General features: G+C 31.0%; 4 protein-coding genes across 5 annotated transcripts; 1 reads left to right on the top strand and 3 right to left on the bottom strand.

Annotated features, from left to right (window-relative positions):
- Positions 1–434: 434 nt before the first annotated feature.
- On the top strand, positions 435–6,816 carry LOC145745420 (cannabinoid receptor 2-like). 2 transcript variants are annotated; one of them, XM_082563493.1, is made up of 7 exons: positions 435–1,017; positions 1,481–1,703; positions 2,357–2,586; positions 4,509–4,532; positions 5,027–5,156; positions 5,695–5,830; positions 6,041–6,816. In XM_082563493.1, exons 1-7 carry the CDS (start codon positions 568–570, stop codon positions 6,258–6,260), a joined length of 1,413 nt encoding a protein of 470 aa, XP_082419619.1. In that variant the 5' UTR covers positions 435–567; the 3' UTR covers positions 6,261–6,816. The 2 variants fall into 2 exon arrangements, with proteins under 2 accessions (XP_082419619.1, XP_082419620.1); XM_082563494.1 differs by lacking the exon at positions 4,509–4,532.
- A 1,925-nt stretch (positions 6,817–8,741) lies between these two features.
- Positions 8,742–16,357, bottom strand: LOC145744554 (uncharacterized). Its single transcript, XM_082562428.1, has 15 exons — positions 16,117–16,357; positions 15,689–15,871; positions 15,534–15,617; positions 15,383–15,463; positions 14,961–15,217; positions 14,551–14,728; positions 14,211–14,421; positions 13,893–13,961; positions 12,587–13,497; positions 12,270–12,462; positions 11,979–12,098; positions 11,600–11,812; positions 11,080–11,323; positions 10,825–10,991; positions 8,742–10,715 (listed from the first exon to the last, which is right to left on the bottom strand). The coding sequence occupies exons 1-15, from the start codon at positions 16,299–16,301 to the stop codon at positions 9,045–9,047; spliced, it is 4,767 nt and encodes a 1,588-aa protein (XP_082418554.1). The 5' UTR covers positions 16,302–16,357; the 3' UTR covers positions 8,742–9,044.
- Positions 16,358–16,393: 36 nt separating this feature from the next.
- On the bottom strand, positions 16,394–16,967 carry LOC145744555 (uncharacterized). Its single transcript, XM_082562430.1, has one exon. The coding sequence runs from the start codon at positions 16,934–16,936 to the stop codon at positions 16,565–16,567; it is 372 nt and encodes a 123-aa protein (XP_082418556.1). The 5' UTR covers positions 16,937–16,967; the 3' UTR covers positions 16,394–16,564.
- A 7,696-nt stretch (positions 16,968–24,663) lies between these two features.
- On the bottom strand, positions 24,664–27,289 carry LOC145745195 (4-galactosyl-N-acetylglucosaminide 3-alpha-L-fucosyltransferase FUT5-like). The gene is made up of 3 exons (XM_082563201.1): positions 26,959–27,289; positions 26,532–26,708; positions 24,664–25,894 (listed from the first exon to the last, which is right to left on the bottom strand). The coding sequence occupies exons 1-3, from the start codon at positions 27,201–27,203 to the stop codon at positions 25,033–25,035; spliced, it is 1,284 nt and encodes a 427-aa protein (XP_082419327.1). The 5' UTR covers positions 27,204–27,289; the 3' UTR covers positions 24,664–25,032.
- Positions 27,290–27,508: the final 219 nt, after the last annotated feature.

Below are 27,508 nucleotides of genomic sequence, written 5' to 3'. Positions count from 1 at the left end.
GCAACTTTTTACGCTTATACTTTTAATTGCAATAAATTTTATTTTGTTAATCACATAACGGAATAAAATTTAAATTGCTAACATCATGTTTAAAAAAGTCACCAGAAGTTCAGGAAGGTCACGATTTCCGTACAAAAAAAATAAGCAACAGAATTTCAAAATAAAATATAAAGTTTAACAATCTTAAAATAATTGTATGTTATATCAAAATAAGAAAGAGAACTTTTGCTTTATTAATTAATATAATTTTAGTTGTATAAGATTTAGTATGCACACTTTACATGTTCTCTTTAATATGTACATGCCCTTCATTACAAATAGGAAATGGATAATATGCAACGCCTTTTTCTCCTTTTTGAAGTTACGCGGTAAATAAAATCAGTCTAGTTGAAATTTTTGAGCATATGCGGTAGAAAGCAGATAGGTGTAGTAGATGCTTTAAGTAAAGAATTAAAAAAACAGTTATACTAAATCATTTAATAGTTGTGCTGTTTATTATACAGGGCTAAATGTTTTGTTAAATTAAGTTAATTATCTTTTTTTAAGAACAGTTAACTATATATTACAATGTCGGAATTACTTCCTAAAAATTTGCTACAACGCTCCGAAGAGAAATCATTCTTTTCGGGCACAGAAATTACGCAAATAAAACTAAACACCACCGAACCAAATACTTATTTTACTGAACGTTTTACGACACCAACCACAATGAATTTGAGCCATACAAACTGGTCAGAAAACAACTTTAATAACATTTCAGAACTCGATTTTTGCAGTAGTCCAGGCACCAGGACAGTCAGTTTAGCAGAAGGAGTAGCCTGTGTTATTTCAATCCTAACCGTTCTTGAAAATCTGGCAATATTAGGTGCGATAACAAAAGGCCCTAGAAGCCTACGCAAACCTCCGTATTGGTTCATAGCCAGCCTAGCAGCAGCTGACCTACTTACTGGTTTTGAGGTCGTACTGGCAATTTTTGTTCCAGTCGGTGCGTCCCCTATTTCAAGAATAGTACTAAAGGTAATTTACATTATCATAAAACTTATTTTAAGTTTAAGGGTGCAATTTTAAAGCATTATTTTTGTGTTTTTTTGTTATAAAAGTTGATGATACACACATACTTAACACATATATGTTTACTAGAAGCCGTTTTACTTTGTCTACGTACCTCATCGTCATATTACCCCATTTATGACCATGCTATTGACTAAATTAAACTAATATTAAGTTAAAGCAGTTACTGCAAAAATATATAAATGTAATTTGATCGTTTTACGTATGGGAAGCCGGCTTTTCCATTCATTCCCTACAGAACCGGTATATAACCAGTAATGAGTTTAACTAAAAATATAATCTTTTATATTAAAGATACTTCGAAAAATGTTTAAATTTAAAACCTTTAAAAAAATTCAAGGTTTTTTAGCAGAAATTGTATTGTACATTTTATTATATTTGTTTTTTTGTAATGGAATTTTAAATTTAGGGTATGGCTGTTGTTACATTTATTGTGTCAATCAACAGTCTTCTTCTGGTTTCATTGGATCGCTATCTACGCATCGCCCACCACAGCGACTATGACCGCATTATGAAGAGACAAGTGGTTATTATTCTTATCGCTTTGTCCTGGCTAATGTCGTTCGGGATTTTCCTTTTCGCGCCATTAATGGGATGGTCATGCGCAGAGCAGCATTGCTGTGCAGTAGACGGTAAGTTAAATGCGTTATAACTTAACTAACCGGTTATAACAGCCATAGAATTACTGTTTGTTTTAAAGACTGAAAATTTTCCAGCAATTTTGGATTTTTTTGTTGTCATATGACGTATGTATAAAGATAAAAAAACGAGAACTGTTAAGAAATATAAAGAAGGCGCGGTAATAGTGGACCAGCTGTTGCCGTGTTCCTGTTTACGTTTTGGTTTGGTTTTGATCCAGGGCCAATTCCGTTTCCGATTTCCTTTTTTTCCACACCTGTTTGTTATTATAAACTTGTCCTTGAGAAATTTGTCGGAAAAACTTCAAAAAAGTCTCATTTTTTTGAAATTTATGACGTCATTTTCAGATTAAACGCAAACTAGCATTTTTAATTTCCGACCGGTTTCTAAATTAAGAAAAGTTTTGAGAATTAGGTTTCGCTTTTAAACTTGCCCTTCCTTTGACTTACCTAGCAATATTGCGCGGTTTTACAAACGTTTTAACGCCCTTTTCTTATGAATTTAATCACTGATAGTGATACTAAATTAATAAATCCAAGATGTTTTATTCAAAGTAAAATGCAATGAATGCAAAAGGATTTAACATAAAATTTAGGCTTGGGTATATGGGCCACATTTTTGTTAAATTTTTGTTTTTATTTTTAAGGGTTGTGTGTTTGCAAACGAAGTGAATTCGGCGACAGCGTTTGCAACTTAGATTGTTCTCAATCGTTTGTCCCATTCTCGAAAACCTATATCTTGTCCGGGGTGATCTACTTCCTAATATCCATCGCCATTATGGTGGGATTTTACTCTCTTCTCTTCAAGGCTGTTAAACAAAAAACTTTTGGAACACAAAAAAGTAATTCCACATCGGGTGGAGACACAAAATTAAAGGTAAGTTATTTTTAAGAATTGTTACATTGTCTTTTGATTGTGATTTATAATGATCCTTTGTTTGCGTACAATGTTAATTGTTTAAGGTTTGAAAGGGATGCGTTTGTTTATTTTCAAATAATAGCTGATTATTAACTACTGTTGATTCTTTTGATTAATGAACTTGCTGGTTTCCGTTTAGGGATTTCGATTTAATTGAATATATATTTGAGTTTGATTTAAATTATGTTTTTAAACTTAATTAAAGGGTCAACAAAAAAAAAATTTGAACAAAATTTGTTTTGTTAATTTTTATAATTTTTTTCCGGAAATCAGGTTATATGACGTAACAAATATTTTTAAATAGCGGGTATTTATTTAAAATTAATTGATTTTGCTTTTCCCACACAGTTTTAAAGTTATTAATTAAAGTTTTACATTTTTATCACTAAAATGTTGGCAAAAGTTTTTGATATTTTGGGCCAGAATGATCATATTAAAACAGTTTTGAGGGGCAATAGGAAATCGTACAAAAATAACAGCAAGGGTTGGGGGATTGGTATCCCTTTATTATCTACAACAGACTCAATTTTTAAGCTTCTTATGGTGCAAAAAATACCTTTTTATTTGAATTATTGTAAACCCTTTTTTTGATTTAAAAAAAGTGGGTTAAAATAAACAAATTTGGGAAAAAATAACCTAAAAGTCAAGAATTTAAAAAACAACGTCTTATAGACATGTCAGGACATTTTTAGGGTTTTTAACAATTAAAAAACAAGAATGGCGTTTGTTGGCAGACTAGCAAAGACAAATACATTTGTTTACTTCACAAAAATTTTGTTATTGTGTTTAAAAAATCAATACCAGAGACAAAATTCTTTCAAAGATTACGAAATCTTCGATTTTAGAATTTTCTCGGCGCCGAAATCAGGACTGCTGTCGTGAGAGGGAAGCAGCTTAAATCCTGTACCGGTCACTTTTAAATAATTACCTGCATTTTATTTCCAAACCTCGCGTGGGAAATGTCCTACTCGCTTTGGGTGTCGCTTAAATCGCATTCGACTAGCCAATTTGTTTACCAATTCGAAACTTGATTTATTGGGAAAGAAATATTTTAAGCTAGGAATGTTACGGTTACAATGCTTTGGAGACAATTCAGCTTTTTGACAAACCAACATAATAACACCTTCTTTTAATTTGTATATTTTAAAAATCTTAACCTTAAAAGCCAGGTTGTTATTGACTCAAGTTATCCAAGGTCTGGACAAACCAACATATAACACATTTTTATTATTTCTATATTTTAATAATTTAAACCCCAGAGAGATGGGTTGTCATTGGGTTAAGTTATCCAGGGTTGATTTGACCGCTTACCAAACTTACAAATGTATTAGGGCGGTGTCTGTTGGTATAGTAAATGGTATTCTATTACAGGCAAATTTCCTTTAGAATTAGGTCGAATGCTTAATCATCGCGGAAAGCGCGGGTAGTTTGTCATCAAACCTACCTTCAATTAAAAGTAGAATCTTATTACAGCCTACATGGTAACGGATAAATTCACCCACATTAACTTAAAAGTGCTTAAGTGTCTTACTTTGTTGTTTTTAAGCTTACACCTTTAGTAATAATTATAAAAGTTACAGTTACTAGTGGTTATTGACCGGATGCATTAATTTACGCGTATTTTATGTAATACAATTATTAGTAACCACACTTTACTAATACATGTTTAAATACATAACTCTTTGTCGGTACATATATGTTAAACAAGCTGTCAGGTGCCTAATAGGTTATAAATTTACGTAACATTACAACTTTATTAAAATCTTTGATGTTTATCAATGGATTTGTGTTTTAACAAGCTTTTAAAACAGTTGTTTTTACAAAAATAAGCGTGTTTACATTTTGTTGACTTAAAATAACAAAGAAAATACTTTTTACAGAAAGAATCACGCCCAGATTTTACGGTAAATTTCACTAATGGTATAAAATATATGTTTGCATGATTTAAAAATGCATGGGTGTTGTTGTCGTTATAACAATATTATATCGTACGATATAATATTGCTGTTACAAGGTTAAATGGTTTATGTTATTAAGTAAATTTAATAAACGTAAACAAGGTGGTGGCATGGCGGGCAGAAATTTTTTTTATTTATATATAGTTATCGAACGGTGGTAGCAAAATTAACGAATATCCAGTATTGAATGTTGTATTTTTAAATGCACGGTTATATCTGTGGTTTTTCTAACGTTTAAAATATCATTTAGGTATTAGGTATACGCACAAATAACTACATTTATGTCATAGTAACTCAATGTAATAATTTAAAGCAAAGTATTACCTTTTTAAACAACTAACTATATAGTATAGTCTACGTAGATGCACAACCAAAATACAATTCTTATTCTCAAAATCAAGCAACAAATTTTTAATATTTTTTGTTTATTTTATTCACAGAAACGGGAAGTCCAGTTAGCAAAAACTTTAGTTATAACACTCGGAGTGTTCGTAGTGTGTTGGTTACCAGTTATGGCCCTGTTTGTAGCTGATTTGGTGATCACTTCACCCACTACACAACTTGCTAAAGGTATAGGCAATACTTAAGTTGGTATTTAAAAATACAGATTGTAAATTTATAAATAAATGCACTGGCCTTTGTAGTACGTGAAACAGGCAATCACACATAAATAATTGCACGTATGCATTTTTGACAAACTGAATTTGAAGCATTTACTATAAGATAAGCAAACTTTTTTTTTTTAAACACATTTTTATCAACAAAAAATCAAATTTTTAAAATTTATATCTTAATAAATCCCTATACCCAATATCCAAGAAATTTAAAAAAATATATAATGTCTAAATCTTCTATATTTGGTAAATATATAATTGTTTTATTTTTTGTCACGTGACCTGAGGGTTTCTGTTGTTTCCAAATCAATAATATGACCTGTTTATTGTCGAATTATCATCGGTCTCGTCTAGGCTAAAGGCGCCGCCCTAATTTGGGTTTTGTGAGTCACAAAAAGTACCACAAGGAAAATTACAAATTGCCCTTTGACCTTATATAATAAAATGTTATATGTAACCTTATCAGATATGTACAATAATTATTTTGTTTTTAGTTTTTGATTACGCTTTGGTCCCTTCTGTTATTAACTCATTTTTAAATCCAATCATTTACTCGATACGGCTTCCACGAATGAGACATACAGTTAAACGAGTTGCATTACCCTGCATATTCGGAGGAGACAAACACAGGTAAGATAAAGTTTTTACTTTAAGAAAGTATTTACCCATTTACCAAAAACCATTTTACCGAATAAACAGATTCCCGAAAACGTTATTTACTCATTTTTTCGGTCATATAATTTTCGGTAAAGTGTTAGTAGTTTTTTTTATGATAAATTTATTTGTTTTTATCTTTAAAGATTATGGTTTTGTCTTTACCGTTTACTTGTAATTTTTTAGATATTTGGGTGCGACTTGGGCAACGACAACATCCTTGGATAAATCTATACGGAGAAAATCGATCAAAAAAAGGGTTGAAAAACTAAAAGGTGGATCGGAGGCAAGCAGCAGCGGCAGCGGAAGATCGGCTAAACATTTCCCGCGTTCAAGAATGGCATCAACGAAGTCACTTAATAGTGAAATATCGTACAGCCATAGTTCAAATCAAGTCGTTGGCTAAATAAAAACTTTTTTAAAAACAGTTGAAAAAACCCAACCAAAAAATTGTAGGGCCATGTATGGATACTAGAGCTTGAATGTTGATTTAATAAGCATATCTGTCTTGCCTTATCACAAAACAATCATGTGTATATACCAATGCAACTGTGCTTTTAACCTATATCATGATATTGCAAAATAATTGATAGAATCAATTTGTATTTGACATGTCTGTGGCTTGAGAACTAGTTATTGTGACCTTGGTGGTCTTTGAAAGCTCGAGGGATTGTCAGTATGTTATAAATTACCACAAGAAAACCACACAACGTAATGCCAAGTTTGTTTTCTTTCAATAGAATAAGAATCTAGTGCAAAAAACACATTTAAAGGGCAAAGTAAAAAAAAAATCTGAGTACAAATTATAATTAAAAATAAATTACCAAATATACAATAAAACTAAGAACTTTAACGTTTTGTAATGTGACAGAACGTATTTTAGAACACTCTTTATTTTTCGGCCTTTGCTTTTTTTATATTCTTTGTCTTGTGATTTGTATAATGTTTATCAATAAATCTCAATTACAAAACCCCATGACTCTTTTATGTTGAAATAACGCATTGTAATAACTATAAAGAATCCGATACAGAACAATTTAACTTGCAATTTTTTAAGAAACATTTGCTATTGTATTACAAAATAGAAAATGTATAAAGTCCAGTTACCTATTGCTGGTTTAATAACAGGCAGTTGGGGTCATTTTTAGTTGTTTTTTTGTTATCAGCAAAAACAATTTAACTTGAAAATTACTTATAAGGGCACACCAACGACATTTTTGTGTATTAATTAATATTGGGACCATGTTTTCCGACACAGAAATCATATAGGGCAATATGTCGGTTATTAATAACAGAAATATAGCCCATTATATGGCAAAATCATATCACAAATTTAACCATAAAAGCAAGAACGGAAAAAGACAATAGTTGTCAGAACTGACATAATATAGATAAAAAGATAAGCAGCTATTATTAGAATGTAAAAAAAATACTTAGGTCGGCCTGGAAAATTTTTAAAAAAATAACAGGATTTTCGCGCGAAAATATTGCACAAAAAAGGTGACCCATTTATTATTTTAATTCTTTTAATAAACATCATTTTAAAATCAAATTCCTGTTACTACATTTCTTATTTGTTTTGTTGTATCTTAAGCAGTCAAAAATTATGTTTACCATTTTTAAGTGACTTGCCAATTAGCTTTTTAATTACCAGCCATAAATTTTCGGTTTGTTGTTTTCCTGAATGAAAATTATTCACCGCATAATTAAAAAGTCGGTTAGGTCATTTTCTTCGGTCAAAATACGTGCCTTTCCTTCAAAACAACGGAAGTTAATATGAACTACGTCACCATAATACAAAACACATCAAACAAAGTGATCTGACACCTTTTGAACACAAATGTTCGAGTCGAAAACTTGGCCAAATGTGATGAAAAAAACACCAATGCTTTGACTCTGCCAAAATCTATAAAAAACTTGTTTTTGAACTAAGTTGAAGTGTAGTAGTGTCAATATGAAAACGTGTTGCGCATATGTAGGAGTCACAATTGGCTTCATACGCACTTTATTTGACAAAACAACGCCTTTTTTAGGTGGCAAATGTTAAGTTGTTTTAAATATATTTTAACTTATAGAATTACGTTATTAGTATATGAGATAATAAGTCATGCTTTTTTCAGGCACGTGATGCTGTAAAGTTTTGTAAGTTTAGGGTAAAATATCTTTGTAATAACTCAATAACTTTATGTCGAAATTTCAATGTCAAATGTTGCAAAAGCGAGCATGAACCTTCGCGACTCCATTGTTTTCCTTTCTTTAGCATTGCACTTTCATTGCAACCAATATGACGTCATAGTAGAGCAACAAACAAATGTGTTACGTGATCAAGTGAAATCGTATCCGGTAGAGTAATTAAAATTCATGTTGCGTCATTAATACACAATAAGTGCCGGAACTCGAGCAAAACAATAACAAACCACGTGACGTCATAATCAAGTTTTGTAATATGGCAAGCAAGCAAAAACCTATGACCGAGTCATAACCTTATAACATTAAAAATGCAAAAAATGAACTCTTTGACCCTTAAACTTTAGAGGACATGTTTTTGTTTCATTTTTTGCAAATTTAAAGAAAAAATTAGCAACTTGGCTGCGAACTGCTGCTCCATATTCCCCACTCTAGCTTTCATTCAAAAATATTTAATTACTTTTAACGTCCGATTTTGCCGACTAATCCTTAATATTTCCGGCAATTTAGTCTGACGTAAAACTGCTTTCTAATGAGACGAAATTTCGCACAAAACTTCTTATAAAAAAAAACAGGTTTTTAAGTTTTTGTTGTTCAACCATTTCCGTTTTTCTGCCCATTCTAAATCCAGCGGAAAAGAGCTTCCGCAATTTTTGTGAAGTTGGCAGAAATTTTAGAGAAATCAAAGAATAAATTAAAGTGGATATGTGTTGTATTTATAAAAATAATGGGTTGAATATATTTCAAAAAATGAATAGGTATAAGGAAAAACAAAACGGCAGTTACTATTTCATTTTTATAGCTTCATTAATATGTTTGAAAACTCATTAAAATTGATATTTGATATAAAAATGATCTTCATTTTCTTGCCCTTTAAAAGGGCACTAAAGCATTAAAGTTCGTCTAAAGAGCGTGCAATTTACTAGAATTATCTAAATACAAATCTAAAACGACAAAAAACAAGCGCTCTTACGCCAACTGACGGTCAACGAATTCCCTTCAATTATTCCTGCATCGGTAAATTTGTGACCGAAAATTGCGAAGTCTCAGCAATTTGTTCTCCAGTATTCAAAGCATTTGGCATTTGTGGATTGATGACGTGATAATGCTGTGACGTCACCACATCGTTGACAGGCATTGTAGCTTGTCTCGGCGCCAAATACATCACCGGGTTTTGAACCTGGAGGGGTACGGTTTGAACGATTTGTATTTGAGGCTGAACATAAGATATCGAGCCAGCTGGTAGGATTTGCACAGGAGCGGGGTTGTACACTTGCGGCGCTAAGTACGTTACCGGTTGGAGCATAGGCCGGGCTATTACACCTTGCTGCTGGAGTTGTTGATTTTGAACGATATTGACGGCAAAACTTGGCTGTGACGTAACAAGATGGCGATTCTGTGGTTGCTGAACTTTTATAGGGCTTACAATTCCCATTGGCTTGTTGCTGTGAAACGAGGTTACTTGTGAGATTGAATTCACAGCCTTATTATCATGAACATTGCTCTGCTGGGTTGGTATTAATGATGAAGAAGGCAAGAGTATTGATTGTCGAGGGATGGCGTTTGGAGAAGCAGTACTAGTCAATAAAATCGACTTTGTAGGTGTTGTCCGAATTGAAATCGCGTTGGAATGAGAGTGTACCTGAGGTTGTAGGTTCGAAACTGCTTGCGCCCCACTAGAATAAACATAGGGAGCGTTCTGTACAATCGGAACAGAGATCGTTTTCTGAATTTCTGATTTATTTAAAGAAATTGTATCAGTATTGGCTGCTGATTGGCTAACAGACAACGCCACCTTATTCTGTACTTGGTTAGGATTCGATTGCTTGGCTAGCATGCCCGGCTGGCGTTTTTGCATTGGCAGAACCAGGCTTATAACTTGGCCAGAAGGTAAGGTGACTCTCTGTGCTACGTTGCTTGAAACAGGAGGTCGGGAAACCGATGGCGGGGTTTGAGTTATTTTTATCGGGGCAAGGGAAACTTGGTTTTGAGTTACTGAAGCTTCTAAAAATCCAGACTGCGATTTTGGCTCTGCAATATTTATAACTTTGTTTGCAGACTCGCTTGTTTCATTAAAAGCTGATGAAGTTGGTGGAATGACAGGTTTTGAGGCCGACGCCCGTTTCAGAATATTAACGACAGATCGTCGTCGACCAGTTAGAGAAATATGCGGCACTTGATTCGCGGTAGCAAGTTTCTTTTTCGGTGAAAACGTTGACTTTAAAGCATCCATACTAGGTGGAGGTTTATAACTGTCATCTACGCGGGAAATTGGTGCAACACGACCGTCAGAAAAGCGGATAGCTTGACCGATCTTACCGTTTTTGTATCGGACCATAACATTCTCTGCTTTAGTGCTGCTTGCTGGGGGTTCCCAGGATGATTTTCCATTATTACTAGTTACATAATCGACTACGTTCCTACGCCGTCTGTTAGATAGTCTTTCAGCTGTTCTAGCCTTCTTAGCTTCCAGTTGAGCTTCCAAACGAGCCTCTCGCTTTCGTTTAAGCTCCTCTTGCCTCGCAGCCTTTCGCTCTAGTCTTGCCACGGCCTCTTGCGCCAACACGCGGTCAACAATTTCCGAGATTTCTGATTGATCGCTTCTTAGAAGAGGTAATAGAGAAGGGTGTTGGGTCACGTTTTTGGCAGAAAAATAAAGAACTTTGCGAAAAACCTAAACCCAAAATACATAAAGTAAATAAATGTTAACAAAATCAGAAAAAAGAACCCTGCTTTTTAATTTAAAAAGACGCAAAAATTGTATATTTTTTTGTCTTTAGTACCCTGTTTTCCTTTTTGCTCTTCTGCCTTGTCCTCCTTTCTCCGACGACCCCCTTCTCCTCATCTTTGGTTCCGTGATCCTGACCCAACATTTTGTGGAGATCAGTGGAGTTGTTTTGGAGGATGGAATAAAGCTCCTCCAGAGCAGCTGGGACCAATTTTATTCGAACTGGAAAAATTTTTAAAAATTTAAAAAAAACTTAAAAATTCAAAAAAAAAAATTTTTTTATTTTTTTTCCAAAATTAATTAGACTTACCCTCATCAAATTCATCATATAAAAACTGCCCAACATGATAAGGAAGCGGTGAATTGTCCTCGGAGGACTCCACAACAAAATCCTCATCTTCTTCATACCTCTTCGGCTTCCTTTTTGTCCTCCTGACCTCTGGCTCACTCTCTTCGCTTTCCTCCTCAGCATAGATAGATGTTGGAGGAGTGGGATGGTAAGTGGAAGATGATGGAGTGGAAGAGGATGTAGCATCCAAGATCGGAATTGAATTCTAAAATATTTTTCAAAAAATGCTTTGTATAAAAACATGTTAAATATTTACTTTAACTTATTGTTACATAAAATAAAATTACACAATTTTTTAAGGTCATTTAGGATAGCGTTTTACAACTTAGTGTAAACAAGGGTAACCACATTGGTGCCCCTTTATTAAAATATGATTAAGTCAAAAATAGTTAATCCTAGAACAGGCTTAATTTAGTTTGGTAAATAGTTTGGTAAAATAAAGGTATTCTTAATAAATGTGTTATAAACAGTTAAAAATCACCTTGCTCAGTTGTTCCCCCTCCCATGGATCCACATTATTATTGATCCTTCTTCCAGTTGTGTTATTGTGGAGGATTTCATCGTGTTCCCTCTTTAGCCGGAGCTTGGCATCGAACCTCGCTTTCTCCAACTTGGTTTCATATTCTGATAACTCACCCACCAACCATTGTAGTTGGTCGTATAAGTTTGCGATGTTAGTTTTAACAACTTTTGACTGTTAGGGATAAAAAATTAAATTTTTTTTTAAGTGTATAGGATCGTGTTAATTTACAATATAAAAAACTTTTTTAGAAACTTTGTAATTCATTTTTGTTTCTATTTTAACATTTTCTGGATTTTGTATGATATTACCAATTGAAATTTTTAGTTGTATTTTTTACCTTGTGTAATTTGACAGCTTCAGATTTTTGGTCCTCAATGACTTTTACAAGTTTCTTTAAAGTCTCAACACTGTCACAGACCGTCTCAAAATCTACATTTCCATATTCTTCATCTGGTTCCTATTATTAAAAAACAAATATTAAAAAACTTGTAAGCTTAAAATCATATATAAAACAACATAGGTCAGATAGGGATAAAAAGTGCGCAGAAAATTAAATTAAAAATCAAGTTTTTAAACTACTAATCATTTGTAAAACTCTTTAAAAAATTAAATTTGCTCAAAAATTTACTTCTGGTTCGACGACTTTTTTTGCTCTTTTTCTTGAAGTACTCCTTGTTGGTTTTTTCTTTGGAGTTTCACTTTTTTCTTGAAAACCTTCGTCCATTTCATTTGATCCAGTAACAACCATTGTTGAATAATTGACGGCCGCTCTTTTTCGCAAACTTCTTCGAACGGGTGAATTCTCTGCCGGCAGAGTACACCTAAAATAATACAAAATATAAGTTTTCCTTAACATATAAATCATAAAAAAAATTAAATTCCTAAGGTGATAGTTCCTATTATTAATTTAAAATCCCTTTTTAAAATTTTTTATTTAAAACTCACTTAGTCTTTGATTTCTTTGGAGTAGTGGAAGGAGAATAATTTTTCACTTCATCTTTGACTCCTGATTTTTTTCTCCTTGTGTTTCTTGAAGATGATGAGGCTACTGACTTCTTAGTTAAAACATCCTCATCTAAACAAGAATCAACTTTGTCTACTGAAATTTGACTGTCATCTAAATCAGATTTATTTTCTTCTAATAAATCAGGTGCAGTAGAAGGTAATACTGGTTCACTTTTGATTTGTTCAACATTTAAAGGTTTAGATAATTCTTTATCTTTAAACTCAGTATTCTCAATATTTTTTGATTCTGTTAAAGATACATCTAACTTAGGCTCATTGGTATTGGTTTCTGTATCATTTTTAATGTTGTTTTCAGTATTGTCACTACACATTTTTTCAGAGTTTTCAACAATATCTAAATCATTAGGTAACATTCCTTCAGTCTCTTTGAAAATTTCTTCTGTTTTGTCAGATTGTTGTTCACTTGTAGATTTTGTTTGCAAATTTGTTGATTCAAAATCATCAACAACTATGTCTTGTTCACTAGAAACACAATTAACTAGATTGTCTAAAGTTTTCTTGGCGTTTAACTCAATTTCTGATTCATCCTTACATGAATTTGAATCATTTTCTTCTTTTAACTTTAGGTCAGCAATTTCAGAATTAAAATTACAGCTTGGACTTGAATTGTCGACTTTTATTTCACTTAGCGGGCTATCCACATACAAATCATCATTCAACAGTTTTCCATTCACTTCCTTTTGTCGGGGTAGGTCAGGTATAGGTACAAGAAACTCTGGTAATTCAGCATGTTGCCGATGGCGATAGACTCTCACATCATTGCCACAAAATTGAGGAAAATAAATGTACATGTTGCCAAAAATATCAACACCAAGCGTCATGGGTCTGGACTGCAAAAAAAGAAAAGCTTTTAGCTAATTTTTTTTTTTGTATATACCTTTATCCTCGATGTGGAAAGGTCAAATGCGCGACCTAAACATAGGGTAACATAATTTACTTCGACCCAGTCTCAAGTTGCCTGTGGCAGTTTGAGATATTATACATTATAATTGTCCGATAATTATGCTGCTGATTAAGTGCTGGCTCAGCATGAGTTCATACCAATTATAGCGCTTTACTCAAGGGCGCTACAGCATGAGAGCAGTGGGGATTGAACCCACAACCTAATAGTGATGTAACAAGTGTTCTTACCACTACACCACGCTGCCAGTTTAATTGTAAACAACAGCCAATTTTAATACACAAACTTAAGTGTTAAATAATGATTATATTATTAAAGCTTCACCTCTTCACAGGGTAGAGCAGCAATATTATTTTGAATGCTTTGAAGAGATGAAGAATAACCACACAGTGCCTGTAACAAAAACATTATATACATTTATTTAAAGTCTTACAAAAAATATTTACACGATTTTAATCATATCCTACTAGAGTGATTTTTTAACAACCCACTAAAAAAATTTTAATTAATGAAAACATTAAGGCCGTATTTAATAATTCTTTGCATTAACTTTTTAAATATTTTTGAAAGCCTTGTTTATCACATTGATTATTTGCAACTTAAACAGTTTGGGACCACTTTATACCAATAAAAATTGTTTACCTTTAAAATAAGAGCTTTCTCAAAATAGGAAAGATCAGTGAAAGATTTCAATTCATTCGAGTTCTCAATAACAAAAGGATTTCTCCATTTCATTTCACGAAAAAACTCAAGATTGATAAAAAGTTTATCGGCAGCTACTTCATAGGATTGTTGTTTTGACGCAGTGTCAAACCATTTTGTGACGCGACTTCTTAGTCTATTCTCCCAAGTTCTACAAGATGCAAATTATAAATAAATCATTTTTAACAAAACTAAACTTTAAAAATTAGGCAATCTATGTATAATTAAGCTTAATATCAAAAATATGTATGAAAACACAGATAAATTTATTTTAACTTACTTAAAACGCATTGGTGGCCGCTGACTTATCATACTTTTCTCGTAGTAAGAACACAAAAAAGAAGTCATTATTTTAGCTAGGTAAAGAGAATCTTGCGGGATTAACAAAGACATTTCAAGATTGTACATGGCAAGGTCAGGAAGACGTAATAACCCTTGGTTGATGTGCAAGAATAAAGCTAAAACATAAAATAATAAACATAAACTTGTGTTTTTTATAAAACTAGGGGCATGGGAAATTTAGTGAAGGCACCAAGCATTACTACATGAGCCCCTGAGTTTAATTACCACTGCTCTCATGTTGCAGACCTGTTAAATAAAATACATAGGCAATCGCCACCCTAGGTTTAGGTTGTTAAATTGACACATATCGAGGATAAATAATCTAAACAAAGAACTCAAACAACTTACCTATTTCAGGAAGATAAGGGCAAGTTTTAACCAGCTTGGTTTCTGCTTTAGATTCTAAAGAATCAATAAAAACAGCTGCAATTTGTTGGTAAAGAGTTTGTTGCTGTCGTTTCTCTCTGTAGCTCGATTGTCTTTCATCTTCAACAACTGCTAGTTCCTCACATCGCACAAAATCATATACCAGACGAGCCTGGGAATCGAACCCGGACTCATAATCTCTACCTCCATAAAACGAATTAGTGCTAATTCTTCCAGACCTGAAGCAAAGAATAAAAATTAAAAATAAAGCTATACAGTTGTTTTAAAATGTCCTCTGCATAATATATAACATAATTTATTTAAAATATCATTTTAAAAAATTGAACTTATTTTTTTGTGTTAATAGTTGAATCTGTTTTTGGCGTGAATAATGTTTAACTTACCTCGAGGTAGCAATTTCATCATCTGGAGTTGCAAATCTTCTGTTCGAAGTTATAGCAAGAGTACAAGATTCTCTAATATCCCTGCACAAATTGATTATTTTAATATTAAACTAATATCGACAAAGTAGAATAATTATGTTGTAATGTTCACCTTGATAGCAAAGCCAGCTTTCCTTCAAAAAACTTTTCAAGACGTTTTGCCTTTTTTGAAATAGGATGATCAGTTGAATTATATCTAAAAAAAAAAAATTTACTGAAGAAAAAAAAAGATTAATTATTTTACTTACTTTACTTACACTTACATACCTGTAGCAGTTTTCAACCATTAAACGAAAATCTTTCGCAAATTCCGCAAAAGTGTTGTAAATATGATCGGCAAACTTTTCTTTGATTTTGTTCAACCACATCGGTTCTTTTACTTTTTCAGGATAGTCCCACAGTTGAAGACCTTTCACATCCACTTTGTCCATGAATGGCCAACAAATTGATCTGCAATTTGATTTAGTTAAAAAATTGTAAACAAAGAAAAACAAGCTTATTTTGTTTATTTTGTCATTTTCTTGTAACTAAAATAATAAATACATGAAAGGTTACAGTAAAACAAATCAGATCTGGTAATTTATAGATAAACAATTGTGACACCAAAAAAAGGTTATATTGTTTATTGTAGAGTAACTAAAATAATAGGTAAATAAAATTGTTAAGACAATCTATTTTAGAGTAGTTAATCTTACTTGTTCTGTTTAATAATTTCTTTTAGGATGCGGTGACCAGATGCAACTTCATGAGGAACATCAACAACATCACTCACAGAGTTGTCAAAACTTTCAACACTCGACACATTATCGGAAAAGTCTTCTTTGTCCTCCGATGAACTTGATTCACTCTCTTCTTCAACCTCAAGATTGTTTTCCTCCATCACAGAAATTTTTAAAATTCTTTGACCAAATTTAAGTTACCAGATTATTAATTAAACTAACATGTATTCAATCATCTAGGCATCTGAATAAGCTAACAAATAAACCACAAAATGAAAAAAATTTTAAATATTGAACTATTTTTTTGAGATAAATGAATTATGAATTTACAGTTTAAAATTTCAACTAAACCCAACCATTTTGAATATAAATAAAGAATAATTTTTTTGAACAATAGAAAATATCAGCACAATTATTGTCTAAATTAAAACGGCAACGTGGAGCAAAATAAAACCACTCCGCACGGAATTCCAACCGCCATCAGGTAAAGCAAAGCACCGGCTCCGACATTCAAATCCGTATCCAAAAACTTTCCGACATCGTATCTGTTTACGAACAACTGGTACGAGATAACAAAGCTGCTGACGAATCCAATTGCAGCAGGTGCCTTCCAATTCATTCCAAATCTAAGTGCAGGTTTAATGGTTTTAATTCCTCCAGTTTCAGCACTTGAAATAAACAATCGCTTAGGAACTACGCTTGTTTGTGATTTTCCACTTCTCGAGTTAAGTAACACACGAGAAGACAAAGAAGATCTTCCGATGTTAGATTTTAATAAAATCCTGCAGGCATTCATTTTGAAATTTGACCCAATTATTTAAAAAAAGAATCCTGTAATTAAAAATACATATTTAAAAAACCTTTAAACTACTAAAACTAGTGATGTTCTGTGATCTGATAGATATAACCTGATCTTAAACCTATTTTATTTTAAAGCTAGGTAAAATTAAGTAATGTTTCTAGTATTTTAAGTTATTTACGCTACGACTTTAGTGAGAATCGGACTCATAACTTAAGCTATTCTATTGATGATGCCCAAATAAAAAAACGACCGTCAGACACGTCATTGATCTAAAAGTTTAACCAGACTGGCAGACAAATGACAAAATAAGAAATAAACTACATTACATTCTTAAGCGGAACCATCTAACCATAGCACCATTATCAGAATAACAAGGACAGTTATGCGACCCGAACCACTTTTAAAAATATCAACCATTATGGAAGTCAACTTTCATTCAACTTATAGCCGACCAAGCATATCGGTCACCGCTTTCACTCCGAACTCCGCGTTTTCCTCATTTGTTATTCTGGAACGATTTTCTGTGTACTCTTTTTATTTTTGATTAGAAACTCTAACCCTGGTTTTCGTAACCCTAATCAAGCTCAAACCCTAACTCATGAGATTTCGAAAACTATCGCGACTTTTGTGACGTCACAACAATTTAAAAAACTTCAAAAACATAAAAAACCTTTTTTTTATCATTTTTGATAAGTTTAATTTTTTATATATACAATACAAGTATGATAGCTTTGTTTAAGAAGTTAATATTTATGTTTATTACAAAATTATAGAACTAAAGTATGTCGAGGATAAACGAAAAATAAAATGTATATGGTTCATTGGAATTTGGTTTACATTTAAAAATATTTAAAATTTCTTAACAAAAAAATTCAAAACATAAATTTTTATTTTTTTCACAATATACTCCAACTATTACCTATAAATTCGTTCTTGAACCATTTTTTAGGTCCCTTTTTTATTGACTTTTGTTTTATCTTATACTTTCTACATAAACGTTTTCTAACCTTTTATTTTTTTGGATTTTTTGAATGCTTTAAAATGACAAAAATTTTTTATGTTAATTGCCTTACCTAAATGCACTTATGATACTTCATAGCTTTCACAAAAGCAACAGTTTAAACTGCTTAAAAATTTGCCTGTAAACTTTTATTAACCCTGGAATTGGTTAATTAAACAATTACTTATTTGCACTTATGCTACCATAGAATTTTGACATTTGTGTAAATATAGCATAATAGATTACAGTTTTATTATATAAGTTCAAGAATTTGGTTTAATTAACTGTTTTTTTATACCCAAGTTCCAAATTTCGATATACTCAGCATGACATTGGGACATAACTATGATATTTTAAATTAGGCATGGTATTTTGGTTTATGACATAGTATATATATTATGCTTAATTAAAAGGAAAAATTAAAACTATGTCGAGATGCTGTAAGTTCAAGTTATTTTCCATGTTATGGGACAAAAGAATTATTTTCTATGTAATGGGACAAAATTTAAGTTACTTTTTTATGTTACGGGACAAAATTTAAGGTATCTTTTATGTTATGGGACAAAATTTAAGTTACTTTTTTATGTTACGGGACAAAATTTAAGTTATTTTTTTATGTTACGGGACAAAATTTAAGTTACTTTTTATGTTATGGGACAAAGTTCAAAGTATTTTTTATGTTATGGGACAAAGTTTAAATTATTTTCCATGTTATGGGACAAAAGAGTTATTTTTTAGGTTATGGGACAAAATTTAAGTTACTTTTTTATGTTACGGGACAAAATTTAAGTTACTTTTTATGTTATGGGACAAAGTTCAAAGTATTTTTTATGTTATGGGACAAAGTTTTAAATTATTTTCCATGTTATGGGACAAAAGAGTTATTTTTTAGGTTATGGGACAAAATTTAAGTTACTTTTTTATGTTATGGGACAAAATTAAAATTACTTTTTATGTTATGGGACAAAGTTCAAAGTAATTTTTATGTTATGGGACAAAGTTTAAATTATTTTCCATGTTATGGGACAAAAGAGTTATTTTTAAGGTTATGGGACAAAATTTAAGTTACTTTTTCATGTTACGGGACAAAATTTAAATTACTTTTTATGTTATGGGACAAAGTTCAAAGTAATTTTTATGTTATGGGACAAAGTTTAAATTATTTTCCATGTTATGGGACAAAAGAGTTATTTTTAAGGTTATGGGACAAAATTTAACTTTTTTATGTTATGGGACAAGTTTCAAGTTATTTTTCATGTTATGGGACAAAATTTAAGTTACTTTTTTATGTTACGGGACAAAATTTAAATTACTTTTTATGTTATGGGACAAAGTTCAAAGTAATTTTTATGTTATGGGACAAAGTTTAAATTATTTTCCATGGTATGGGACAAAAGAGTTATTTTTAAGGTTATGGGACAAAATTTAAGTAACTTTTTTATGTTATGGGACAAGTTTCAAGTTAATTTTCATGTTATGGGACAAAATTTAAGTTAATTTTCATGTTACGGGACAAAGTTTCAAGTTATTTTTTATGTTACAGGACAAAGTTTCGAAGTTATTTTTTATGGTATGGGACAAAATTTAAGTTATTTTTTATGGTATGGGACAAAATTTAAGTTACTTTTTATGTTATGGGACAAAGTTGCCGCAATGTGGAACATTTTGACAAAGTATGACTAAGTTAAATAGGATTAAATTAAAACAATTTTTCTACATGTTTATTAATTGTTGCAAGAAACTACACAAAGAAATTTAGAAATAAAAAATATACGATGTACGATAAAAGACAAAAAAATAAGTTTCTTATTTTATATAAATTTAATTACTTAGTGTAATGAGTAACATAAAAACGATTAATTGTTATAATTATGAAAACGAAAGAAAAAATATTAATGAACATTGAAAAATATTGATAAATATAAATACACATGCCACATACACTAACATTAAGTTGGCAATACAACTAAAACAATTTTTGTTTAAAATAAACAAATATGTTGAATGGTAAAAAAGGCTTAGATATCCCATCCTTGTCGACCAGATCGTTGTTCAATTGTCAACCAGATACTAAAAATAAAGAACAAAGTTAGTATTTGTTTATGGTAATCTACCCTGCAAGAAAACTAAAAAATGTTAGATTGAAGTTTTCTTTTAACAGGAACTCTAAAAATAAAGAACAAATTAAAATTGGCCAAAAACAAATCGACGAGATCTCCGAAATATTCAACCAGCATCTAAAAATAAAAAAAACAGAATGTTTAAATTTGTTTTTGGTAATCTAACCTGAAAAAAAGTCTGTAAAAAAGGGTTAGTTTGGTTTTAGTTTTTAAAGGCCCCTGTAAAAAAATAAAATGAATGGTTTAAGAGGCCCCTGTGGAGGTAAATAATAGGTTTAAAGGTAAAAAGAAAAAAGAATAGCCTGCAAAAAATGGTTAGTTTGGTTTTAGTTTTTAAAGACCCCTGAAAAAAAATATAATTTGGTTAGTAATGCCCCTGTAAATAAAATTCAACAGTTAAAACGCCCCTGTAAAAAAATTCTTATAAGTATGTTTAGGTAAAAAGGCCACTGTCTAACAATACATTTTATTTAAAATGCCCCTGGAAAAAGAATAGGCTTAGTGGTTAAATGGATTTAAAAATCCAGAAAAAGGAACGCTTGCAAAAAATAAAGAAATTAGAAAATTAAGAAACGCCTGCAAAAAATAAAGGGTTTTAAAAGTTAGAGGAAAATAAGAAACGCCTGCAAAAAACAGATGAAAGTGTTAGTATGTTGCTAATTCTTATGTTTTCTGCCTATGTTATTTTGGGAACCTCCAACGAATACATATAATATTTAAGTTTGGGTAACACCCACACATAGAAATATTTAAGTTTGGGAACCTCCCACGAATACATATAATATTTAAATTTGGAACCCATCCACCCACATACTTAAGTATAGCATAAATAGAACATAAGGTGAATAAAATACAGTAAATTGCATAAAATACACACTTAAATATAGATATCCACACATAGGCCTAGTTTCTAAATAAACTTGTTCTATATATTACTTGCGCCAAAACATCTAAAAACCCATTAAACAGTCCCATTTAATATAATTATGAACACACATCAACCTAAACACACTTGGGACTGTGTCAACTATACTACTTCTAATTGCGCAAAATTATGAGTTGTTTACCAGTCATAAAAATAAAAAGTAGACCGTGATATTACAAACTTTTAACCCGTGAAAATCTTTTAAGCGCTTTGATTATGCAGTACATAAAAAAACAGGCACGTGAAAACCTACAACCCTACAGACCTGAAGCTCTATAGCCCACCTTTTGTTGAATGAGGTCCTGAGACTTTTTTTATTGAAGTGAGGCCCGAGACTATTTTTTGGTTTCTTCTTTTGCATAAAATACACATAACACACACATAGGCCTAGTTTTATAAAAACCTATTCTATATTCTCTATATATTACTTGCGCCAAAACATCTAAAAACCCATTAAACAGTCCCGTTTAATATAATTATGATCACACAGAAACCTAAACACACTTGGGACTGTGTCAACTATACAAATTTTAATGCGCAAATTTATGAGTTTTTAACCAGTCATAAATAAAATAAAAAAGCAGACACATGATACTACAAACTTTTAACCCGTGAAAATTTTAAAGCGCTTTGATTATGCAGTACATAGAAAAAAATAGGCACGTGAAAACCTACAACCCTACAGACCTCATCCTAAGGTCCTGAGTTATTCAAGTTTGTAAAATGATCAAATCCGTTCCAAAATTGTCTTCGGGTCCTGAGTTTTTTAAAACTTAACATCCCCTTTGCTAGTTGCAAAGAAGACTTATATTGATTCCGTCCATTTTCCATTCCTCCAATTCCTGCCATTAGCTTTTTCCTCCAATTAAATAATCCAAATATAATCCATTTGTCTTCTACAAAAAATATATTGTTTAGAAAATGATAAAAGACACTAAACCCTACTTAATTATTTGCACATATTTTTAAATGCCAGATATAAGTTTATGATATGTTATCTTGTGCCTTAATGCTTTTAAGATATGACAATTTTTATTATCGTTAATGACAAAGAATTAAGATTTGTCAATTTTTGTGCCAAAAAGTTACATTGATGCCAATTTTTGATATTTTGTGCAGAAATTTTAAAACCTTCCAATTTTTTATATCAATATAGAAGTTACGATATGCCAGTTTTAAATTTTACAAGCCAAACATTAATTTATGCCAAAAGTACTATTATTTTATAGTTTAAATACCTCGTTTAACTACTTTGTAGAGATACCTGCGCATCAACACAGGTTTAATAATGTTCAAATTTATTTAATTATTTTAAAACAACTTTATAATTTGCTTTAATTTCTGAGTTAAAATTAATTATTTTGTTTGGGATACTTAATTACAATTTTGACTTAATAAACAAAAATGTGACAAATCATGTTATAAAGTTCAATAATTATATTCATTAGTATAATTTAACAATAAATCACCTGAAGTAATTCTGGAAATTCATGATCACAAGATGTCCAACCAGAGCAAAGTTCTTTCTTGTTTACTAACTAGAAAAATAAGTTTTTTTGTTAAAAAGGTACTTCACTATTATCTTTAATATTTGATTGTACTTTTTGTTAAAACCATTATTACTGTGCATTAAGTAAAAAAAAAAATTAGAATAAATCTTTATCAAAAAGCAAACAAAAATGACATAAATTTTGTTAAAATATTAGTTAAAACTTATAATTATATATCAGTTGATAACTTATGTACTTGCAAATAACATTTCTATTAATATTAACTACAAACAACTAAAGAGAACACGTCTACTCACCTCGAAAGTCCATCTAGAAAGAACTAGAAATCCGACTTTCAATTCTAATTCGCTAAAAAATTCTACGTCACAGTCACGTGAAGTTACGTAGTACTTGCTCGGCGCCGTTCTACGCTGCAAAGCGTTTTTCAAACTGTCACTCAAAATATATCAGCTTAAATCTTCTAAACAATTCATTAAAACGTTAATATAACAACACAAACTAATAACTTATAGTAATATCTTAATGTTAATTTATTTTTTAATTAATATTTGTAACAATTAACGTCCTAAAAGACAACTAAACAACTAACATGTGCTTTCGCAAAGCGCTTATGATGCAGCAATTAAGACCTCGTGCTAAAGGAATTTCTCGGGAGACGCTTCTCTGAGAGGCGCGCTAATTATGACGTAACATTCCAACGCGCCTCGCTTAATGAAAATTTTAAGTTTGGTAACAGATGTTTATGATGCAACAATTAAACCTTTTTCACATTGGAATACGCCATCTTTTTTTTAACAATTTCAAAATTTTGTTTCTTTTAAAAAACTTACAATACAATAGAATTTATACAACTTTCATTTAATAAAAATATGTAAAACATTTATACTTTTAAGAAGTTTTAATATTTTATAATCAATTTACTTATAAAGTCTTTTTTACATTTTTTAAATTAATATAACAGAATTTTTAGGGCGACAAATACAAAAGTTAAGTGCCAACGAAAAGGCATATTCTTGTAAGACTGACTTTTCCTTGATATTACTTATTTTAAGATACCCAATTTTGTATTCTACGATGGTATATTAAATAAAAATTAAAGAATTCTGAAATTATTGTTATGATAAAAACCAAAAATGCAAAGTTTATTTTTTCGTAGACTCTATAAAGGTTACCATTCAAAATGGTTTTGTCGTAATATGGTCGCAATACACAAAAAAGCCTCGACGTTAAGCCGACCTCACCGAGTGATTAGTTTTGTTTGTTAATGTCGGCATGATTTAAAATAAGTTAAAATTAAAGTTCTTATGCAAATGCCAAATCCACCATTTTCCATGTAAACCGGCAGCGTGGTGTAGTGGTCAGAACACTTGCTACCCTACACCACTCATGAGGTCGTGGTTTAATTTCCACTGCTCTCATGCTATAGCGCACTTAAGTAAGGCGCTATAAACGGTATGAACTCCTGCTGACCCAGCACTTAATCAGCAGCATAACTACCAGCAATTATTATCTATAATATCTCAAACAGCCACAGGCAACTCGAGACTGGGTCGGAGTAACTGATGTTACTCTATGTTTAAGTCGCGCATTCGACCTTCCCACATCGAGGATGAAGAAATATACAAAAAAAAATAATAATGAAAAATGGTAGAAGCGACTTGAATTTCCGATGCGTCAACACATTACTGAACTACTTAGAACTCCGGTATTAAATTGCAAGAGAGGCATATTAAGTGTTCTTAACATCTCTAACATTACAAACCTATTTCCAAATATTTAATACGCTCATTAAAGACTAGTTTTGGGTTAGGTTGAGAAAAAAAAAATGCAATACAAAACGAGAAAAAATTTTAAGGGAACACAACGGTTGTTAACAATTTAAATTAAATCCATTTACAAATTAACAAAACAAAATAAATCTGTTCTAATGTTAAAAAATATTACGCTTATAGAAGCAAAAACATCACAGCATAAATAAAAAACTAACACATTTAAGCTTTAGATGCAATATAAAAATACATGTAGCATACAATATATACTTAAGTACAAACAGCAATAAAGAAACTTACAATACCATCTCATGAAAGAAAATATTTTAATTACCCTTTTAGTAATAAACATAAGTATTTTGTACTGAACATAAAAATTTTATAATAAAAATAAGTATTTAAACGCTTTAAATCAATTTTTATATGCAATATTTAAACAAAACAAAATAAATTCAGAAAAAATGGGTAGTTATTTGTCCTTGACAGTTGAATATTACCTATTGCACAGAAAATTTAAACCTAAAATGGTTAAACTAAAATTCTGATATATAAAACAAAATACATAATAATTGTGTCATGAATTTAACAAATTTCAATGTTGTACTATAAATAAATATTATGTGTAAATTTAACATGTGTAATAGACGTGTTTGCAATATAAAAAAAATTGTGTAAAAAAGAAATTGTAAATGAGAGTTGTTTAACATGTTTGGCACTGCTGAAGAATAAACCAATATCTACATTAAACTTTAAGGAACTAATAAACTAGTGTAAGGTGACTGTTCGACTTAAACACTCACTACGTTCCGAGCCTGACCACCAGTCATCCAAAGAAGTTATAACATTACTTAAATTCTGAAACCTACGTTGGGTCCATAATTTTCTACACAACTGGCACATGCCGGCATTTCTTTCAAATTTATCTCCATTATCTCGATATTTATAATCCTTAGCAGGCTTTAGCCTCCAGTTAAAATATTCAGCGTATGCTGTTGTGTTAGAGTTTAAATATTGAATGTAGTCAACTAGTTCTTTAGTGGATGAAAAATCCTCATAAAAAATATATGATCCAGCAGGGGCGATTTCTATAATATCCTCACGTTTTGGTCCCCATACGATAGGAACAACCCCTGCCTCTAATGCATTAATCCACAGTTTTTCTGTGATATAATCTCGGCAATGCAAAGCATTCTCAAAGGAAAGATAAAATTTAAATTTTTCAGCAAATGAAAGATATTGTTCATCTCTTGGGACAGGCATCCCAAAACAACCGCCTCTTTTATCGATTTTTAATCCAAAACTCTCCATCTCGGACACAATTTGCTTCCTTAAATTAGCTCCATGTGTGGATCCACAATTTCCGGTCATCCACAGAATATAAGGATCACCTTGCTTTTTAGATATAATATTATTAACTCTATCTGGAGAATATTGAGATTTTGTGTCGCCGTTGAACACTCCATTTTCCTTGTTCCACTCAACATAGGGAAAGAAAATGTGGGAATCTCGGCGGTAAGACATCGTCCAGTTGAAATATGAATCCATGCTATTAAACCTCATACCACGTAGAACATTAAGAGCATATGGACTTTCCATTGAAAAAAATATAAACATTTGTGAAGATTTTCTGTAAAATAAGCAACAAAATAAAATAATCTTAATAGTATATCCTTTGAATCATTTTAACAATACGTAATCCAATACATTTAAATCAAATAATTTTAATAGTATATCCTTTAAATTATTTTAACAATACGTAATCCAATACATTCAAATCAAATCATTTTAATAGTATTTCCTTTGAATCATTTTAACAATACGTAATCCAATATGGCATTTACAATTTTTGGAAAAACAGAGCATATTATACAGGGAACGAAATAACGGGTTGCTATTCGCTAAAAGCAAATTTAACAATAACTTTAAGGATATTACAATCCGTAAATTTCACTTCCTCAAGTTATTAGTTGTTGCGCAATATAGTTAAACTTCAGACATTTTTTAAAAAAGGCGTCAAGTGTTATAAAAAAAACAAGAATCATAACTTGGGCCTAATCATTGCTCTAAAAATGCGATCTCATTTTTAGCAAATCGTTTTTTAAATGTTAATCGTGGCACATGGCACAAAATTAAATGGGAATGTACCTAAATATGACTAATCCATAATAATATTCCTTTTACTAATGAGTCTACATATTCAAGACAACTAGTGACAAAAGATTGTTATAAAGATTAACTCCAAATTCACTATTCAAAATTCTTACCTTGTTTTTGGAGAATTGCTTGGAGTAGCTTCTGAGTAATGAATAATCACCGCTTCACTTTCTTCAAAATATTTTGTATCATAAGTATATTCGCAATCCCCACAAAGTTGTTTATCATACAAGTATGTTTTCTTTACTCCAAATGGAGGCCTCCAGAATAAAATCATAATAGTAGAGCTAAACAAAATAAAAATAATTAGATAAACCCAGTTTTACTAGTTGCATAGTGAAGTAATCAGAACACTTTACCACATAAGGTCTTAAGTTTAATTTTTATACTTGCATTTTAAAGCCCTACAAAGTATGAGCTAATATCAGGCGTGCATTTTTTTTAATGAAAAAATGCCATAAAGTCAGCCTTTTCCCATTAAAAGTAAACACATACAAACAATTTAAAATTAATACTAATAAAAATTGTTCTTTTTACTTATCTATTTCTTCTGGTTTAGAGGTAACAATTGGCGTACTTTCAGACGTTTGTAATGGTGGCATTTCAGCTTTTTTTACGTTTATTTGGACAGGATATCGCGTAGTTTGTATATTTCCATCATAAAGCTGTAAAAAATTTGCCAACAAAATAATTATAGCTATGCTGATACAAGCGGCTATTGATTTTATTGGCGTTCCTGAAAGCCATTCCATATTACAATAAATCTTATGCTCTAAATACATAATTAATAAAAATACATCGTTTAATTAAGATAAGTTACACCTTAAATGAATTATTATCTGCCTTAGTTATTAGTTTGTGTTTTTAATTAATCAAATCTCGTTTTACAAAAAGATATAATGACATTATAGATTAAAAGTTGTGACCGATATGCGCCACAATTTTTTACCCTAGCAAGCCTCTTGAAATCCTATATTATTTTTACTAATCAAGCCAGCAATTAGCTTCTAAAATATGTAAAAACATCAATACTATTCGCATAACTTGTTACCACATCACATATTGCTAAAAATTGTTTCTTAGTATT

The sequence above is a fragment of the Corella eumyota genome, chromosome 3 (assembly GCF_963082875.1).
Source record: "Corella eumyota chromosome 3, kaCorEumy4.1, whole genome shotgun sequence".
Classification (NCBI taxonomy): domain Eukaryota; kingdom Metazoa; phylum Chordata; class Ascidiacea; order Phlebobranchia; family Corellidae; genus Corella; species Corella eumyota.
Note: the sequence above shows the minus strand (reverse complement) of the source record. Positions and strands in the feature narration are given on the sequence as shown.

Coding starts and splice junctions, on each gene's coding strand:
- LOC145745420 (XM_082563493.1), top strand. CDS start 568: ATGTCGGAATTACTTCCTAAAAATTTGCTACAACGCTCCGAAGAGAAA. Junction 1,018..1,480: donor TTTCAAGAATAGTACTAAAG/GTAATTTACATT, acceptor TTTTAAATTTAG/GGTATGGCTGTTGTTACATT. Junction 2,587..4,508: donor GTGGAGACACAAAATTAAAG/GTAAGTTATTTT, acceptor TACTTTTTACAG/AAAGAATCACGCCCAGATTT.
- LOC145744554 (XM_082562428.1), bottom strand. CDS start 16,301: ATGGAGGAAAACAATCTTGAGGTTGAAGAAGAGAGTGAATCAAGTTCA. Junction 15,218..15,382: donor GATGAAATTGCTACCTCGAG/GTAAGTTAAACA, acceptor TCTTTGCTTCAG/GTCTGGAAGAATTAGCACTA. Junction 14,422..14,550: donor CGGCCACCAATGCGTTTTAA/GTAAGTTAAAAT, acceptor TGCATCTTGTAG/AACTTGGGAGAATAGACTAA.
- LOC145744555 (XM_082562430.1), bottom strand. CDS start 16,936: ATGAATGCCTGCAGGATTTTATTAAAATCTAACATCGGAAGATCTTCT.
- LOC145745195 (XM_082563201.1), bottom strand. CDS start 27,203: ATGTATTTAGAGCATAAGATTTATTGTAATATGGAATGGCTTTCAGGA. Junction 26,709..26,958: donor AAACCAGAAGAAATAGATAA/GTAAAAAGAACA, acceptor TATTTTGTTTAG/CTCTACTATTATGATTTTAT. Junction 25,895..26,531: donor AGCAATTCTCCAAAAACAAG/GTAAGAATTTTG, acceptor CTTATTTTACAG/AAAATCTTCACAAATGTTTA.